General features: G+C 36.9%; 1 protein-coding gene across 1 annotated transcript in view; it reads left to right on the forward strand.

Annotated features, from left to right (window-relative positions):
- The window catches only part of LOC136259841 (uncharacterized), a 106,069-nt gene that overhangs the window by 40,444 nt on the left and 46,107 nt on the right, over window positions 1-19,518 (forward strand). The window contains exons 6-13 of the mRNA XM_066053390.1: window positions 1,753-2,070; window positions 2,696-3,019; window positions 3,541-3,858; window positions 4,082-4,405; window positions 6,498-6,815; window positions 9,218-9,541; window positions 15,007-15,324; window positions 15,693-16,016. Coding sequence (XP_065909462.1) covers window positions 1,753-2,070; window positions 2,696-3,019; window positions 3,541-3,858; window positions 4,082-4,405; window positions 6,498-6,815; window positions 9,218-9,541; window positions 15,007-15,324; window positions 15,693-16,016 — 2,568 coding nt within the window. The remainder of the gene's footprint in view (window positions 1-1,752; window positions 2,071-2,695; window positions 3,020-3,540; window positions 3,859-4,081; window positions 4,406-6,497; window positions 6,816-9,217; window positions 9,542-15,006; window positions 15,325-15,692; window positions 16,017-19,518) is intronic.

The raw sequence follows: 19,518 nt of genomic DNA on the forward strand, positions 1-19,518 counted from the left end.
AATGTGGCTGGAATACCATAACCAGGCAAAGAGTTATGAGCAATTATTGACGAAAAATAACACCAATATGTTGTCACGCCTATAGGGTAAACCGCGTATGGGAAGAAGCTGAAAATCGGTGGGTGAATAGGTTAACTATTGAACCTAAAACCTTTTGTGGTTTGAAAGAAATCGAGCTAAAAACCAGGAAGATGCAACGAAAAAAACCAACAGTGTGTAACAATTACGCAACCGAGATTAGCTAGTAAAAAAACGACTACTTGCCACGCCTACCAGATAAACCGCTTTGGGTAATGCTTTGAAATTCGCTGCACAGATAGAGTATTCATCTTAGAAAGGCTCTTCAATGGTGTAGAAGAATCAGACTTAAAGCCACGGAGTTATAACACGAAATCCAACTTGGTGTAGCAAGTGCGAGATCGAGATACTCTAATAGAGCAGTCATCCTAATAGAGCAGTCACACTGAAGAGAATTCAAGAGATCAGCTAGAAACAAGTAACCTGTATAGAGATCAGTTACAAACAAATCACCCTGTGGAGAGTTCAGCTACAAACAATTCACCCTGTAGAGAGTTCAGCTAGAAGAAGTTACCTTGTAGGGAGTTCAACTACGGAAAGAGATAGCTCAGCTAGAAGAAATCACCTTGTAGAGTTCAGCTACAAAGAAACCACCATGTAGAGAGTTCAGCTACAAACAAATTGCCCTGTAGAGAGATCAGTTAGAAGAAGTTACCTTGTAGATAGTTCAGCTACAAACAATTCACCCTGTACAGAGCTCAGTTAGAAGAGGTTTCCTTGTAGAGAGTTCAGCTACAAACAAATCACTCTGTAGAGAGATCAGCTAGAAGAAATTACCTTGTAGATCGTTCAGCTACAAACAATTCACCCTGTAGAGAGATCAGCTAGAAGAAGTTACCTTGTAAAGTGTTCAGTTACAAAGAAATCACCATGGAGAGTTCTGTAATAAATATGCATTACATATATAAAATGTACATTTACAGAAATATTTAAAGCATTCAACATTTGTTTCATCTTTTTCTTCTTCCTGTGGTAAAGAAAAAAAAGATAGGTTAAAAAAACCTCAAAGCCGGCCATAGGCCAGCTTTGGGGTATACAAATACAAAAAGAAGTGAAATCTAATCCAAAACAGCCAAGCTGTAAAAAAAAGAGTGCGGCCCTCAAAAAGGCTATGGTGAAAAAAGATGTGAAATCCAAGGTGGCGGCCAAGAAATGGCTGTGATGGTAGGTTAATGGTAAAAATAATAACAACAATTCAGGTGAATTTGTGCCAAGACCAAGCGGCACCAAAATTCACCTGAATTGTTGGTATTAAAATTTTTACCATTAACCTACCATCACAGCCATTCCTTGGCCGCCACCTTGGATTTCACATCTTTTTTCACCATAGCCTTTTTGAGGGCCGCACTCTTTTTTTTACAGCTTGGCTGTTTTGGATTAGATATAATTATTAGTATGAATTCCAAGCTCAAGAACTACCCTAGTCTTTATAACTTTCTCTCTGCTACAATCAAGTACCTTTGATTCACACACACACATGCATGCTATACCACAAAACAGATATAACATGAGCATTTGATTGTAATTAAACATTCCACCCTTTGGCTGGGCATCATGTTCACAAACCAGATATAAACCTCTTGTGCATGTTACAACTTTAATTTATGTCTTTACAGTGAAAAATGCATGTGATAACTTATTCAGATTTATGAATTAATAATATTATTTTTATAGTTCCCACACCCAGTGTAACTGTTACTACCCCCAGTAATCAGACAGTTGGTAAGCCATTACCTCTGCAATGTAATGTGACTACTGTGAGAGGCATCACCAGTAGAGTGGACATTGTGTGGAGTAGTGATGGTACAGAACTAGAGAGAGTGGAAGGAGTTAATATTAGCTCAATGACAAGCAGTACTGCAGTGTACACAGACACTTATACTATATCACTACTAACAACATCTGATGATGATAAAGTATACCAGTGTGAGGTGGTGATCAATTTTAACACAATAGTGACAACTAACAATAGTATCACACTGGATGTGACTGGTTAGTATATACCACTTACAATACTGATAATCATATTAGTAAATTAACTTTGTAAAAGCAGCTTTTGGGGCACAGTGTGAATTCATAAATTATAAATGATAAAAGAAAATTACAGACCAACCTAGGCAGCTACATACATGAATAAAATGTTCATTAAATGAAGTCATTTAAAGCTTTTCATATTTTGGAGAACCTAAAGTACAATAAAGCAATCTCTACAACCCTGCTATTTTATACAGGTTTTCCACCCAAGTGTGATTGAATCACAGGTGTTTACATTATGGGTTAACAAGTTGTGCACCAGCTGGGGTTCAAGATGTACAAGGGGTATTAACAGTATCGTCCAGGTTAAAATACATGCCTCTAGGAGCACTGCATACATAAGATAGTAAGTATGCCACATACGCTGTTGTAGCAAAATAATTCACTCTATGTGCCAGTTACTAAATATGATTTTGAAAGTTTATATTTTCATGCTGCATGCATGTTAAGTTTCTCAGCATAGTCTTATAATGTTTGTTCACATTATCCTAGACAGTGTTCAACATTTGGTGATGTATATTATCAGGAAAAGCACTTTTTGCTTGTGTTGGAATTTTTGTATCAATTTTTATCATTCATACAGTTCCTCCTCCCACCATCACCACATCACCAAGTGGTACAGTACAAGGAGCTATGGTTGGTGATCCACTACTTGTCCAGTGTATAGTTGATACAGTTGATGGAGTGGAATCCAGTTTAGTAAATGCCAGTTGGGTGGGACCTGGAGGAGATTTAATAGTGAATACTAGCAGAGTGGCTGTCAGTCAAATCACATCCAGTGATAACACTTATAATAGAAGTCTTCACTTTACCTCCTTGTTTGAGGATGATGCAGGAGTGTACATGTGTTTTGTGATGATACTTGAAACTAATGAGTCATCTTCATTTGAAATCCAAATACTAGCTGGTATGTACGTATGTATATACGTATGCTATAGACATTAGTCAAGCTTTATACAACATAACTGGCTACATGTATGTAACTGTAGAATTATATCTAAACAGCATTTCAGTATTAAATATAGCCATGTAGTAAAACCCAATGACACGATAATCATTTTAGATGGGTAAAGGAAGATTATAGTGTGGTAGTTTCAGAAAACAAAACAGTTTTATAGTAATCTTATCATATGTATTTCTTTATGTGATAAGCTGTATTTGGCTATACCAAATTTAAAATAATGAGATGGTCTTGTAAAAAATTCTATTAGTGACAATTTATGTTTTGACTAATTTCAGTTTTTCAGTTTCCATTTATTTAAAGTTTCAGTTTTCAATTTATGTTGTTTCCAATCTCCCCTTGGATACCATGTCAAAACCAGTCGTGTGTGTCTGTGTGTGTTAACTTTTATCTGTGTCTGAATTTATGGAGAAAAATGCATGCAATAAATTATTCAGAGCTATGAATTAATGATATTATTCTTACAGTTCCCACTCCTACTGTAACTGTTACTGCTCCCATTAATCAGATAGTTGGTCAGCCATTACCTCTGGAATGTAATGTGACTACTGTGAGAGGTATCACCAGTAGAGTGGACATTGTGTGGAGTAGTGATGGTGCAGAACTAGAGAGAATGGAAGGAGTTAATATTAGCTCAATGACAAGCAGTACTGCAGTGTACACAGACACTTATACTATATCATTACTAACAACATCTGATGATGATAAAGTATACCAGTGTGAGGTGGTGATCAATTCTAACACAACAGTGACAACTAACAATAGCGTAACACTAGATGTGACTGGTGAGTAATGAACAACTATGGAGTACTAGTGATAACTCTTTTTGATTTGCAAATAAAATGATAGTTATTATTCATAATTTAGCTCAATATTTACGGGTAAGTAGAAATGGAGGGATATATATAATCGTACATTGTAATTGCATATCTAGTCTTCTTGCACACTTACACTAAATATGCATCTACACTGAATATGGCAATCATACTAATTCTTGCATATGTACAGTTCCTCCTCCCACCGTCACCACATCACCAAGTGGTACAGTACAAGGAGCTATGGTTGGTGATCCTCTACTTGTTCAGTGTATAGTTGATACAGTTGATGGAGTGGAGCCCAGTTTAGTAAACATCAGTTGGATGGGACCTGGAGGAGATTTAATAGTGAATACTAGCAGAGTGACTGTCAGTCAAATCTCATCCAGTGATAGCACTTATAATAGAAGTCTGATCTTTACCAAATTGTTTGAGGATGATGCAGTAAAATATACATGTAGTGTATTAATACTTGAAACCAATGGATTAAGCAACGTTGAACTACAACCACTTGTTGGTAAGAATTAATATATTATTGGCAGAGGTGTAAATAATGGCATCTAGTACGTATGTAAATTCTAGTACATAATACATTGTGTGTCTGTTAGTAAAATAAAATAATCTGTAGTATAGTGTAGTGAAAAGTCATCAAAAGTAGGCTTGAGTCTGTTATGCCAGCATAGTTTAGGTAGGCAAAAGCATCAAGCATAATGCTAGCATAATAGGCATTATTTGAGCATTATTTTGGAGAAGCTCCTCTACAGAGATAGAAATTACAATAAAATTGCCTATTCAATCTATTGCATACCAATCTCTATCAAAGGTAAAATAAACAATGCAACTGTTGTGATAATTGCTAATTTAAAGTTTTATAGAAGTTTGAATAGCAGATTTTTTGGATAGCTACCAAAGAAAATTTGTGATTTATGTGTCAATTATGGTTTCGTATGGCTGTTTTAACTTAAAATTTGAGGCTTAGTAAGAAAAGGAAGAGCATAAAAATGAACATAATAGACTAATTTTGCAAAAAGCAAAATGGGTAAATTCAAATGCATAATAGACTCAAGCCTAATCAAAAGTATCCATACACCACATAACCATAGGAGTAGCCACTGCAAAGTGGTGAATATGACAATAGTTACATTATTATTGATGCTTTACAGTGACCAGCACTGAGGGTACATGTGCTGCAGCCTTAGGATTACCTAACCTAGCAACGATTACAATATTAAATAGTAAAAGTTAAACTGCTCCCTGACTGCTACAATATCCATTATAATTTGTAATCACATTGTGCTACCACAAAATACCACAGTATTTTGCCCAAACTAGCATAGATAGCGATTTGGCATCAATGAATACATTGAACAGGCGCATATTTAGGTTGTTCCCTGGTGTTCTGGAAACTTTTTAGCTTGTGGGGGGACACCAGACTATCTTAGTTACTAAATGGGAACATGGCAGGGTAAGATATCGCTACACTGTAATAGGAAACTTACATTGGTTCCTTAAAGAATAACTAGGTTTTGTATTGAAAAACTTTTTGAAGATGGAGATACTCTAATAAAGCAGTCAAAACTACTCTAATAAAACATTCATAACAGAATATGACATCAAAATGGAATAATGTAAATGTAAGACTAATCTGAAATTTAGAGATACTTAGTATATAGTTTTTAATTTCAATTAGATAATTTGGAAATGTATTTGGATCACTGATCAACCATAAACCATAATGACATTTAGCACTAACTAAGCATAATATATTATGTTGAAAATAGTTTATACTATAGTATGTTCACGTTGAGCTGAACCCTGAAAAACAGCTAAAAATTAAAAGTGGATTTTTTCTCAACAGAGTTAACATTTCTGCCAACCAGATGATTATTGGTAACAGCAAAGGTGTCAACAACAGACAAGTATGGTTTGGCTCCATTACAAGTTCGGGAAAGGGCTCTAATGGACATTGTACTTATATGGCTTCTCCATAGGAAATGTATTGTGAAAATTTTGATTAGCCGTAAATATTATGTCAAACATTTGAACAACAAGATTTTGAAATATTTTTAGCGGATCAAGTAGTACTGCAAATGAGCCAAATTTCAAGATCGTGTGTAATTGCATCCATGAGTTATTAAATGTTTTTGAGGATTCAGCTCAACACGAACATACTATATTCATGAGGCCAATCTAAAGCATTTTAAATTGTGTCAGTGGCTGGGGGTTGAGTCATTAGCATCTATTATATACTCACTAGCAAACCTGGAAACCACCTTGGAAACATCCTGGATATGTTCCTGTTGAACAATTGTGAATCCCAAGATCACAAACTAGTTTTATAACTTCCTCTGCACTACAAATAACCACCTTTGATCCATGCACACACTATACCACAAAACAGCTGTATAGGAAACATTTGGTTAATAGCCCTTAGATGCCATGTTCACATGTACAAACCTTGTGTGTGCGTGCGTGCGTGCGTGTGTGCGTGCGTGCGTGCATGCGTGTGTGTGTTATAATTGATCATTTATTGTGTCTTTATGGGAAAATGCATTTGATAAATTATTCAGAGCTAAAGGAAAATTATGAATTAACATTTTTTTTTACAGTTCCCATTCCTGTTGTGACAGAGACTGCCCCCAGTAGTCAGATAGTTGGTCTGCCATTACCTCTGGAATGTAATGTGACTACTGTGAGAGGCATCACCAGTAGAGTGGACATTGTGTGGAGTAGTGATGGTACAGAACTAGAGAGAGTGGAAGGAGTTAATATTAGCTCAATGACAAGCAGTACTGCAGTGTACACAGACACTTATACTATATCACTACTAACAACATCTGATGATGATAAAGTATACCAGTGTGAGGTGGTGATCAATTCTAACACAACAGTGACAACTAACAATAGCACCACACTGGATGTAACTGGTGAGTAACACTTACAATACTGATAATGTTATGGACAAATACCTTTGTCACAGATTTCAGGTTTTTAATTCCAGATTATTTACTGTAGGAACCTTTTAGGGACACCTACAATATTGAAATTATTTCTACCATCAGGGGTGTTTCTAAGGTTTCCAGAAACTGTCCAGCATGACTGAGATACTCTAATAGAACAGTCCCTCTAATAAAGCAGTGTCCCCAATACACGAGCACATACAAATGTAACAGACTGCTGAAATCACTCTGTAACTTTCTGGAGGCATGCCCACCACCTGCTAGATTGCATGCAAGTGTGGAATACTTTTCTTTCTACATAGTTATGCAATGTAACTATGCTTTGACACCATAAAAAATCTGAACTGGAAACCAGTTATCAAAATATTTGGAGTTGCCCATTATTAAACTTTCTAGTTGAATAACCACATTTTAATTAAATATTTAATGAATCGGTTTTACAAGTATGAAAGAATAATTAAAGTTTAAAATTTGATTAGGGATCATAGAAATAAAAAGTTGTGAAACAAGGGAGGTCGTCTACACCTGAAGATATACTAGTAGACATTTAATCTATAATTCAGTTTTATAGATTGAATTAGGGGATCAAATCTCCACTAGTATATTAACTAAATTAGGAATTAAATGTCCACCAGGTGTAGGCTAAGTTTGAAGTTTGATTAGGAATCATAGAAATAAAGAGTTGTGAAACACGAATAAATATGAGAGTGAACATTAATTGGGATATGCATAATTAAAGTTATTAGAACGATCTTTCTCAGCCATAACTTTATCTAAGTACACAATCACTGCAATCTCAAGACATTTGCTACAAGACAATCACTAACTAAATTGATCAGCGACCAAATTTATTTGAGTCATAGCTACTTCAGTACAAATTAATGAATTGTGATGAGTTGGCACAGTACTAGCTAGAAGCTGCATTGTCTTTCAAAGATTTTTAAATCACAGTTAGTTAAGGGGATGGAGTGTAGCTGAGATATCTAGGTTGTGTTAGGATGCACGTATGGTTACTTGCATCCCAATTAACGCTAACTTTCCTGTGGATTTATCGTGTACCCCGCAGATTTGCTACAAGTAAGGATAAAAGAGTATATTATCAGACAAATTTTGTTCATTCCACCATGGAGTCTTTATAATCTGTAGCATGCTACGTGATTCCAGTCACAAAAAATAACATTGTTCTGGGTTGTTCCAGCTTTTCCATACTCCAAACCTGTAAGTTCAAGTGATGATAATTTTAATTATAAACAAAGTATACATAAGCATCACTAGTAAAAATCTGCAGTGTTCCTCATTCCTGCAGAGCAAAGAATATGACAATTACAAAGAAAACGCTATGGGCTGGCTTTGGGGTATGTAATTGCAAAAAAAAAGATATCTAATCCAAATAGCCAAGCTGTAAAAAAGGGTGCAGCCCTCAAAAAGTCAGTGTGAAAAATATGTAAAATCCAAGGTGGTGGCGGTGATGGTAGGTTAATGGCAAAAATTTTAATAATGACTCAGGTAAATTCAGTAGCAGAGGAAGTAGTTGGTGTTGGGGAAGGGGGGAGGAGGGCAGAGTATAGAATCTCTGGTAGCAGAGGGGTCTGGGAGGCTGTGACCCCCAGAAGCTGTCACCATTTTATCTTTCACGATGTCTTAAAGTTAAAGAATTGATTTATAGGTACAATTTGAAGTATTTAAAACTAAAACACCAACTTTTTAAAGTCAAAAGTATTTTAAAAAGGCTATTTGCTGTTAATAAAAAACCTCTTTTGGCAAAGCTTTTAGCTGTTGACTACAGGGTTAATGAACATAGCATAGCATTTATAAACAATATAAACAGCCCTTAGACACCTTGGTACAGTGGTAAGACACCAGCTCTCAAAGTAAGTGATCATTCCTGCTGTGAGCATTTTTTGTGTTTTTTCAATACTTTTAGGAACACGTTTTTATAAAGCGATTTGATTGCTCTATTAGGGTATTTTATTATTTTATTTACTGAAAGGCTTTTAGTATATCAATCTTTCAGCCCACTACAATAAGGATAATTTCATTGAGACTTCACTTCAGCAGAGCAAGGGGGCCTCAGTCCCCCCCCCCCAAACACTTTCTGCCATCTATGGGTGAATTTGATGCTGAATCCCAGTGAAACATGTAGGCAAAACAAATTCATTTTATTACATTAACTGCAGCAAGAAGCATATAGCTATGTGACATACTACCTTTAAAGCAATCATCTTAATGCCACTAATTTTTTTAAGTTGTTAAAAAAGGTCCTTAAAGGTTTAATTCAAATGCAGAAGGTGTTTAACATGTGGTGAGTATGTGATAACAGGCAACACACTTGTGCTTGTGTTGGAACTATTATTGTATTGCACACACAGTTCCTCTTCCTACAATCACTACGTCACCAAGTGGCACAGTAGAAGGAGCTATGGTTGGTGATCCCCTACTTGTCCAGTGTATAGTTGATACAGTTGATGGAGTGGAGCCCAATTTAGTAAACATCAGTTGGATGGGACCTGGAGGAAATTTAATAATGAATACTAGCAGAGTGACTGTCAGCCAAATCACATCCAGTGATAACACTTATAATAGAAGTCTGATCTTTACCTCCCTGTTTGAGGATGATGCAGAAGTGTACTTGTGTTTTGTAAGGATACTTGAAACTAATGAGTCATCTTCACTTGAAATTCAAACACTAGCTGGTATGTGTATATAATATATACATATGTTAAGGTTTACTAAATGTAATAGTTGTAACATGGGAATACATATCAGGCAATTCCTGAATGCCCTGTGTTACAACTAATATGTAACACTTCCCATCCATATCAAGCTGATGGCCTGCATAGGGTGATCAATCACCCAAGTGCAACCACTGGATATATTATATATGGATGTCTAAAAGTTTTGATTATGGTTCAACAGCTAGTACTTTCTGGTTATGTTGTTACGATCAATGGACAAATCCTAGAGATATCACAGAGAATTTTGGTTATGCAAGTTTAATGTTTTAATCAGTGCTATTGAATCATTTATGGAATAATTATGGAGTTTACAGGCCTGTAACTAGGAGGTTTTGGAGGGTTCTGAAGAACCGCCTCTTGGAAAAAAGGTCCACAATTTCAGTAAAAAGGTCCACAATTTTACCAAAAAGATCCACAATTTTAGTATACAAGTCCAAATTTTCAGTAGCAAAAGTACATTAGCTACAGTTTACTAATTACCACTAATAAGAAGCTAAATTAAGTGCTCTGAGTAGCTCATTCAGTGCTTGTATTAAATGCAATGCACTTTACAGTAGCAGTAGAGATGTTTTTCCAGATGTCATCCATGTAGCTAGTCTTGAGCTTTCCTAAAAATATTGTCACTTTTATTGACTGAAATGCTACTAAATTCAACCTTTTAGTATCTATTTTCACAAAATGTCCTGGGGAGCATGCCCCAGGCCTCCTAGTTTCAGCATGGAAGCATGCTAGGTGCACACACTATAATATAATCTGAATCATACAATATAAATGGTCCCCTTTTTTTCTAAAACAACCTACCCAGATAAAAAGTCTGGCTACAGCCCTGGTTTACTAAAGGCCTAGATAGGTAAGCTTGCTTATAGAGTGGTTACTTCATGCAAAGTGGTAACTTCATGATGGGGATGTGGTCCATATTCGGATACTTGTGGATACAATTGGTGAATAAACTTTAGCACTAGTTTTCACCTTAGCCCAAAGTTTTTCAATTTGTAGGATAGCGAAGATAACAAAATGGTTTCTATCTGAGTGGTTTTCATGGTGAAATCCAAGTCAATTTTAACCTTAACATCTATATAATTGCTGCCCACTTGTAGCCTGGTCTACATTCAGATGTATCTCGGCTAGTACATATGAAATGTAGTCTGGGCGGCTCCTTTGATCTGAGGTGTGAAAGTGTTACGTATACGTATATACACTTATTAATCTGTAATCAAGACTCACAGTAGTGAGTCACATGTCTAAGAAAATAAAATGTGCATGCCACAAAAAATAAACCTGAGTACTATAGTGAGTTATACACATGCAGCAATGGTTATAAGCAAGCACTAATGTTTTCAACTCAATATTAGAGGCAACAAATTCTTGTATCTATACTTATTAAGCATGATTCAAATCAGTACTGAGAAATTTGGATACTAATAAAGCATGAGGCAAAGTCAATTGTTTTATTAGCATAAAGGCCATGCGCTGATTACTTTATTATTCATATAGCATGAGGAAGACAAGGTTTTAGAATATTTATGGAAGTTTCCTATCCCAGTACATGACAAGCACTAACATGGCAGCTCCATAAGTTAGCTAGCTAGCTTATTGTACTCTGGCATGTCTTCATAAACTATTCCAGATGTTTGCTAGTTTCTCAGCTTCACACAAGTTAGGGTCCGCAACCCAAAAAATCAACTTTTACAAATCAATCCCCCTATCATTGTAGAATGTTCATTGTGGTATCCCACTGCTAGATCCACCATAAAACCAGAGGCACAATTGTTGTCTTGACAAAAATATTGTTTTTAGTATCTCGCAAGACACAAAACTTATTTTTAAAATTTCGTGCTCAACACAAAGAACTGAATAAAGGTTTCTACTCATATCTAGAGTTGTTGTAGTTAAAAATTACGCACAGTAATAAGCAAACAATTTGTTGGGTGCCTGGCACAGGGTAGCTTTCATTGAAAAAACAGGCAAAGAAATACGAACTTTCGATTTCAAACTACCCTGCTACCCAGGGCAAGAGAAGTCAACTCTTCCTCATAGTGTTTCAATATGGTTGGGTGCATAGTCTGTCTATGCTGTTAGTTTTGGAAAAGATCTGAGACTTCTCACCATCTGGGTGACGAGTGTCAAAATTTTCTGCAGCATCAAAGAATTGTGTCGCACTTTCTAGCCATTTCCAGCACTTCTGAAGCCACAACAATCATTAATTATTGACTAAAACTATTCAAAAGATGTCCCTGGATGTTTGGTAGCAGTGGTTGTCAATTATTGTTTCATCCACAGCTTCCACGCCTGGCTCTAAGCTATGCACCACGGGAGGCAGCTAAATCGTCCAAATTTGACTTCACCTCTCACACTCCACAGCAGCTTCAAATCTTTACTAGATCACCCTACATCACCATTATGCTGCAAAATATCCCAAAACAAACCAAAAAAAGCACGAATTTTTCATTTTCGATTTTAGCTGGGTGGAGCTCCTGGTGAGCTGCTGGTATACTGCATCATATGAAATCACAGAAACACCAACTGCTACTACTACCCAAACGTTTTGGACCATCATTTATCATCATTCTAAACAAAATTAGGTGACCAGTGTGGCATCAGAAGTACTGGAAAGAACTTTTGAACCATTGAGAGAATCCCTTGGAATGACTCATGAAAATTTTGACGCTCTTCACCCAGATGGTGAGAAGTCTCAGATCCTTTCCATCCAACCTTATCACATCACTATGAGGAAGCGATAGGGAAGTTTGTATTCGAAAATTTGTTTCGTTTCCTGATTTTTTAAAGAAAACAACCCTGTGCCAGGAACCCAGTGAATCATTTGCTTATTACTGTACATACTTTTTAAATTACAATAACTCTAGCTAAGTAGCATGTTTTATCCGGTCTTTTGTGTGGAGCACGTAATTTAAAAAATAAATTTTGCATCTTGAGAAATACTAAAATCAATGTTTCTGTGAAGACAACAATCATGTCTCCGGTTTCATGGTGGATCTAGCAATGGGATAGTACAATGAACATCCCACGATCGATTTGTAAAAGTTGATTTTTTGGATTGCGGACCCTACACAAGTATTTTGATTTATGAAAAATAAAGTACATTTTCCATTTGATCTCAAAGTTTTATAAAATGATTTATCATTAGACTTTATCGCAATCTTGATGTGTTTCTAATTAATTCCTATTTACTTTCATTAGATAGTAGTTTTACTTTGGCTATCTTTTCAATAGTCACTGCAGACTAGGTGATATGCCTCACATGTTTTGAAAATAAAGTAGGTTGCATGTATGTACTTATTTCTACAGGTGAATTGATGGGATGATCATGATGTGAGCATGTGAGCATGGACAATTTAAAAGATTGTTGAAATTGGCTTGTTGTGTCAGTGAGAACTTTAACAAAACTGACTCATGGCACTATCCAATGTTTACTCTGTATGCTTTACCACACTTATCACAATTATGCTCACAGCCTGATCAGAATCTTTCTAGTTTGAGCTATGTATGTACACAGCATGGAGCCAGTGCCAAAAGTGGTGTAATAATGTCTAACATAATGTACACACCAATTCTAGTTAAGTACAGCAGGAAAGCAGGTGACAAGGGCTTTAAGCTACATGTATTGCAATGAAGTTTCATGCATCCCGCAAGTCAAAGGTAACATTGAATATCAGGTTATAAATTATTTTGCACTGTGAAGCACAAGAGGCTGGCATTGTAACCTCAAAGTTTGTTTGAGGTAAAGTCTTGTGGTCACCACCGACCATCACAAATGTCACTGGCTGCTCTCCAGCCATGGTGTGGTGTTCTGAGTTATCCACACACAGTATCCAAGGCTCCAAAGACCCATCACATATTGAATTGCACAACAGATTCCACAACAACCTTTGCTGCATTTCATCATTCACTTCATTGCACAACACCTTACGTCATGTACTTCCGTTGCAGACAAATACACAAATAAATAAATATACAGAAATTTCAAAGAAGATTGCTTGCCTAACATTAAGGTGCTCAGCAATAAAAGGTGATGTAAATTACTAACCAATTAGAGTTAAATGGGAATGCACCAAGACTGCACAAGTCAGTGATGTTAAATCTTTATTAGTTGTATTCTTTGCCATGCCAATATCAGCTTTTGTATCATCATCAGCTATATTACTTCACTGAATTACTCTTTTTGGATAGCCAGCCATTTTTACATGGGTGTATTATTATGTTAAATGCTAAGAACATCATAACAAACGGTAGTGTGTTGTGTGGCCAAGAAAGTTAGTGCATCACACAACGTGTATATTAACAGGAAAAAGATATCACGATTTTTACACATGCATAGCTCCATTTTCCCTTCTCCAAAGCACACTATTTTTGCGTTATAGCTGTGTACTAGGTAGGGTAGGCCACACTCCAAATTTGATGAAATCTGCTTGAGCCATTTGTGAGATAATAGGTGGCTAAAGCTTTAATGTTTTCTTCTTAGTCTATGGAACCTAGATTATTCTTTTCACACACTTTGCAAAACTTGTTATAAAGCACAAAACTATAATTTGATTACCTTGAAATTTGGTACAGATAAAGAGCATATGAATACACATGAAGTTTGCAAGGAATCTGATAAGTTTCTATAATGCTACAAATGTTTATTCGTGTAAAAAAGATCGAACCTCTGTCATGGTTACAGGGTAAACTGTTCATGGAATTTGGTGCGTATAGTATATAGGCTAGCCATCATAGAAATGCCTTTCGATGGTTAGAAGTAGCAGCTATAGAATTACAAAGCAAAAACCAAACAACTGTAAATTTTGGAGCTGAGATACTGTAATAGAACAGTCACCTCAGATAAAAGTGCTTGAAAATGTCGAAAAACTTACCAGAGTCTAAACCAGAGACCTCCAAGCTGAACACCCAAATCCTTAACCACTGATCCACAGCTGTTCACCTCAGTTAATTCAATTTTATAAATGCTAAAATGTACTTAATAGTGAAAGTTTATGGAAATTCTAGATTGTTTATTAGAATTCTTCAAAATATGTACATTCTATTAGAATATTACAATGATATCACCAAAAGTCAAATAAAACAATACAATTATAACTCCTGTCTTCAATAATCATCATTGGGTCTGTAGTTAAGAAGAAAGGAGTACAAAAAAGATATGAAATCCACACAAAAACATCCAAGCTATGAAAAAATTGCAGCCTTCAATAGTCTGGTTGAAAAAAGTTGTGAATGGTGGCAGCCAAGAAATGGCTGCAATGATGTTAATGCTAATAATGCACATAGCCATTATTAACATTAACATAATTGCAACCATTTCTTGGCCACTATCTTTAATTTCACAACTTTTTCACTGAAGGCTGCACCCTTTGTCTGCAGTTTGGCTGTTTTGTTTGTATATATTATTGGTAATATTGTTTTTATAGTTCCAACACCCAGTGTAACTATTATTGCCTCCAACAATCAGACAGTTAGCCAGCCATTAACTTTGGAATGTAATGTGACTACTGTGAGAGGTATCACCAGTAGAGTGGACATTGTGTGGAGTAGTGATAGTACAGAACTAGAGAGAGTGGAAGGAGTTAATATTAGCTCAATGACAAGCAGTACTGCAGTGTACACAGACACTTATACTATATCACTACTAACAACATCTGATGATGATAAAGTATACCAGTGTGAGGTGGTGATCAATTCTAATACAACAGTGACAACTAACAACAGCATCACACTGGATGTAACTGGTGAGTAATGAATAATATACTGCACGCATGTGCATGGTACAGGATTGAAACTAGATAGGGTCATCCAAATTATTTGGCTTACTTGGGTCACATTTTGTCTGGTCAAAATAATATAGTTCACTTCATAGAATATCCAGCAATTGAATCCCACTGTTCCCATCTATATGTTTGTGTAGAGTCATACCCATGTATCAATAGTTGATGCATACAAGTGAACCTGCAATTTTAATATAAATGGGCTTAGTCTGTTATACAGTGGTTGTCCGGGTCAGTCATTCATCCAGGGATGTACCTACAGATCTAGTTTCGATCCTGGCATGGTACTACATTACAATTGATATGATAATTGTCCTACCACATATATGTAGTTCCTCCTCCCACCATCACCACATCACCAAGTGGTACAGTACAAGGAGCTATGGTTGGTGATCCCCTACTTGTCCAGTGTATAGTTGAAACAGTTGATGGAGTGGAGCCCAGTTTAGTAAACATCAGTTGGATGGGACCTGGAGGAGATTTAATAGTGAATACTAGCAGAGTGACTGTCAGCCAAATGACATTTAGTGATAACACATACAGTAGAAGTTTTCACTTTACCCCTCTGTTTAAGGATGACGAGGGCACATATACATGCTTTGTACTGATATTTGAAACCAATGGATCACACTCATTTGAAGTACAAACACTTATTGGTAAGCATCTGTATCTGATATTTACTTTGCATGCTACACTTACTATTAAAGATTTCCAAAATAACCGGTGAAACATAAAGCAATAAAATTTGACAGCAAACATAATAATAAAACAATACACACACACTCACACACTACACACTCACACACACACACACACACACACACACACACACACACACACACACACACACACACACACACACACACACACACACACACACACACACACACACACACACACACACACACATACAAACGCATGTAACTATGTATATTGTATTGTGACAAGGTATAAGTCCTTTTGTCATATACAATTACCATTCCTATGTGGTTTGGTAGAATGTAGCCATGTACAATGTAAAGGTTCCAATAAAATGTTTGACAATCCTAGAGACACACAACAGTGCGTCACACAGCCAAGGAAAGCCAATGCGTTCAGGTGCGCAACAGACAAGCGTGTGTCGTGCGGCCCAAGAAGCTGGCGCGCCACACCGAGAGTATATTAACAGGAAGAAAGAAAACGCAATTTTCACACCTATGTAGCTCTGTGATCCCTTATCCGATTGGAACCAAATTTTCTAGACGTGCCGGCCAGTTATGGGAGTCTACACACCAAATTTGAAGAAAATCGATCCAGCCATTTCCGAGATACGAGCGAACAAAAATTTCGTTTTAATTTCTTCGTTTTTTTCTTCTTCATTTCGCACACTTCGCAAAATCCGCCATAAAACACGAATGCGTACTTGGATAGGGCTGAAATTTGACACACTTGAAGGGCTCATTACGGCAGATCTCAGTACCAACTTTGGTAGGAATCCGATGAACATTCACGGAGTTATGACCGATTATGTGCTTAAAATAAGGTCGAAGGTCTGCCATGCCTACAGGGTAAACCCCTTGGAGAAATGAGTTGAAAATTGATATGTAGATGGAATAACCATCGTAGGAGTGCCTTTTTGTGGTTTGAAAGGAATTGGGATAAAGACCATGGAGATATGACACAAAACCCAACCTGTGTCAAAATTACGCGATCGATTTTTATGAATAAAAAACTATTAGTTTTCACGTCTACCAGGCAAGCCGCTTAGAGCAATGAGCTGAAAATCAGTGTGTAGCTGGAATAATCATCATAAAAAGTCCTGGCAGTAGTACAGAAGAATCGGATTACAAACCACTGAGTTATGATTCGCAACTACGTGTAGCAAATGCGAGATCGAGATACTCTAACAGAACAGTCACCCTAATAGAGCATTCAGCTACGTTTATAACTTATTCCATTATAGAATTATATTACATTGCAAGATAGTTTGTACGGAATTCAGCTACAAACCGTTAATCTGATAGACAATTCAGCTACATGCAAGTCACCCTGTAGAGAGTTCATCTAGAACCAAGTCACCCTGTAGAGAGATCAGCTAGAAGAAGTCACCTTGTAGAGAGTTCAGCTACAAAGAAACCATCATGTAGAGAGTTCAGCTGCGAACAAATCACCCTGTAGAGAGTTCAGCTACGAACAGATCACCCTGTAGAGAGTTCAGCTACAAACAAATCACCCTGTAGAGAGTTCAGTTACAAAGAAACCACCATGTAGAGAGTTCAGCTGCAAACAAATCACCCTGTAGAGAGATCAGCTAGAAGAAATCACCTTGTAGAGAGTTCAGCTACAAAAAAACCATCATGTAGAGAGTTCAGCTGCAAAAAAATCTATCACTCTGTAGATAGTTCAGCTAGAAGAAGTTACCTTGTAGAGAGTTCAGCTGCAAATAAATCATCCTGTAGAGAATTCAGCTACAAACAAATCACCATGTAGAAAGATCAGCTAGAAGAAGTTACCCTGTAGAGAGTTCAGCTACAAAGAGACCACCATGTAGAGAGTTCAGCTGCAAACAAATCACCCAGTAGAAAGTTCAGCTATGAATAGATCACCCTGTAGAGAATGCAGTTAGAAACAAGTTATCCTGTAGAGAGATCAGCTAGAAGTATCACCTTGTAGAGAGTTCAATTACAAACAAATCACCTGTAGAGAGTTCAGCTACAAACAAATCACCCTGTAGAGAGATCAGCTAGAAGAAGTCACCTTGTAGAGAGTTCAGCTATAAAGAAACCACCATGTAGAGAGTTCAGCTGCAAACAAATCACCTGTGGAGAGTTCAGCTACAAACAAATCACCCTGTAGAGAGATCAGCTAGAAGAAGTTACCTTGTAGAGAGTTCAGCTATAAAGAAACCAGCATGTAGAGAGTTCAGCTACAAACAAATCACACTGTAGAGAGTTCAGCTAGAAACAAGTCACTCTGTAGAGAGTTCAGCTAGATGACGTCACATTGTAGAGAGTTCAGCTATAAAGAAACTACCATGTAGAGAGTTCAGCTGCAAACAAATCACCCTGTAGAGAACTCAGCTACAAACAAATATGCCCTGTAAAAAGATCAGCTAGAAGAAGTTACCTTGTAGAGAGTTCAGCTACAAATAAACCACCATGTAGAGAGTTCAGCTGCAAACAAATCACCCATTAGAAAGTTCAGCTATGAACAGATCACCTTGTAGAGAGTTCGGTTAGAAACAAGTTATCCTGTAGAGAGATCAGCTAGAAATATCACCTTGTAGAGAGTTCAGCTACAAACAAATCAACTGTAGAGAGTTCAGCTACAAACAAATCACCTGTAGAGAGTTCAGCTACAAACAAATCACCCTGTAGAGAGATCAGCTAGAAGAGGTCACCTTGTAGAGAGTTCAACTATAAAGAAACCACCATGTAGAGAGTTCAGCTGCAAACAAATCACCCTGTAGAGAACTCAGCTACAAACAAATATGCCCTGTAAAAAGATCAGCTAGAAGAAGTTACCTTGTAGAGAGTTCAGCTACAAATAAACCACCATGTAGAGAGTTCAGCTGCAAACAAATCACCCAGTAGAAAGTTCAGCTATGAACAGATCACCTTGTAGAGAGTTCGGTTAGAAACAAGTTATCCTGTAGAGAGATCAGCTAGAAGTATCACCTTGTAGAGAGTTCAGCTACAAACAAATCACCTGTAGAGAGTTCAGCTACAAACAAATCACCTGTAGAGAGAGTTCAGCTGCAAACAAATCAGCCAGTAGCAGGGGCGTAGCTAGCCAGACGGTGGTGGGGGGGCATCCCCCACAAAACACTCGGCATTGTTCGTAATTGCATAAAAGGCTAATGACCCAATGATGGGCTAGTCAACATACGGTGTTGTATTATTACAGCTTATATTCTAGCTACATAACTATTTCATTACTGATTGCTACCAATTATCACTTATCAATGGAAATATTTTCGTCAAGCATCATCGCACATGCCACAACTGTACTCCAACAAATTTGCCCACAATCCAGTAGAACTATATTGTGAATATTTTAGTACAAATACAATGTGTCACAGTTACTTACGTCAGCCACAGTCTGTACTGTAGTCCTAGCACACTGGCATAGTAGCTATGACGAGCTCACTCACTTCAGCTGGCGAAATTCAAACGCCAT

Source organism: Dysidea avara, chromosome 7, assembly GCF_963678975.1.
Source record: "Dysidea avara chromosome 7, odDysAvar1.4, whole genome shotgun sequence".
In the NCBI taxonomy this organism is placed as follows: Eukaryota; Metazoa; Porifera; class Demospongiae; order Dictyoceratida; family Dysideidae; genus Dysidea; species Dysidea avara.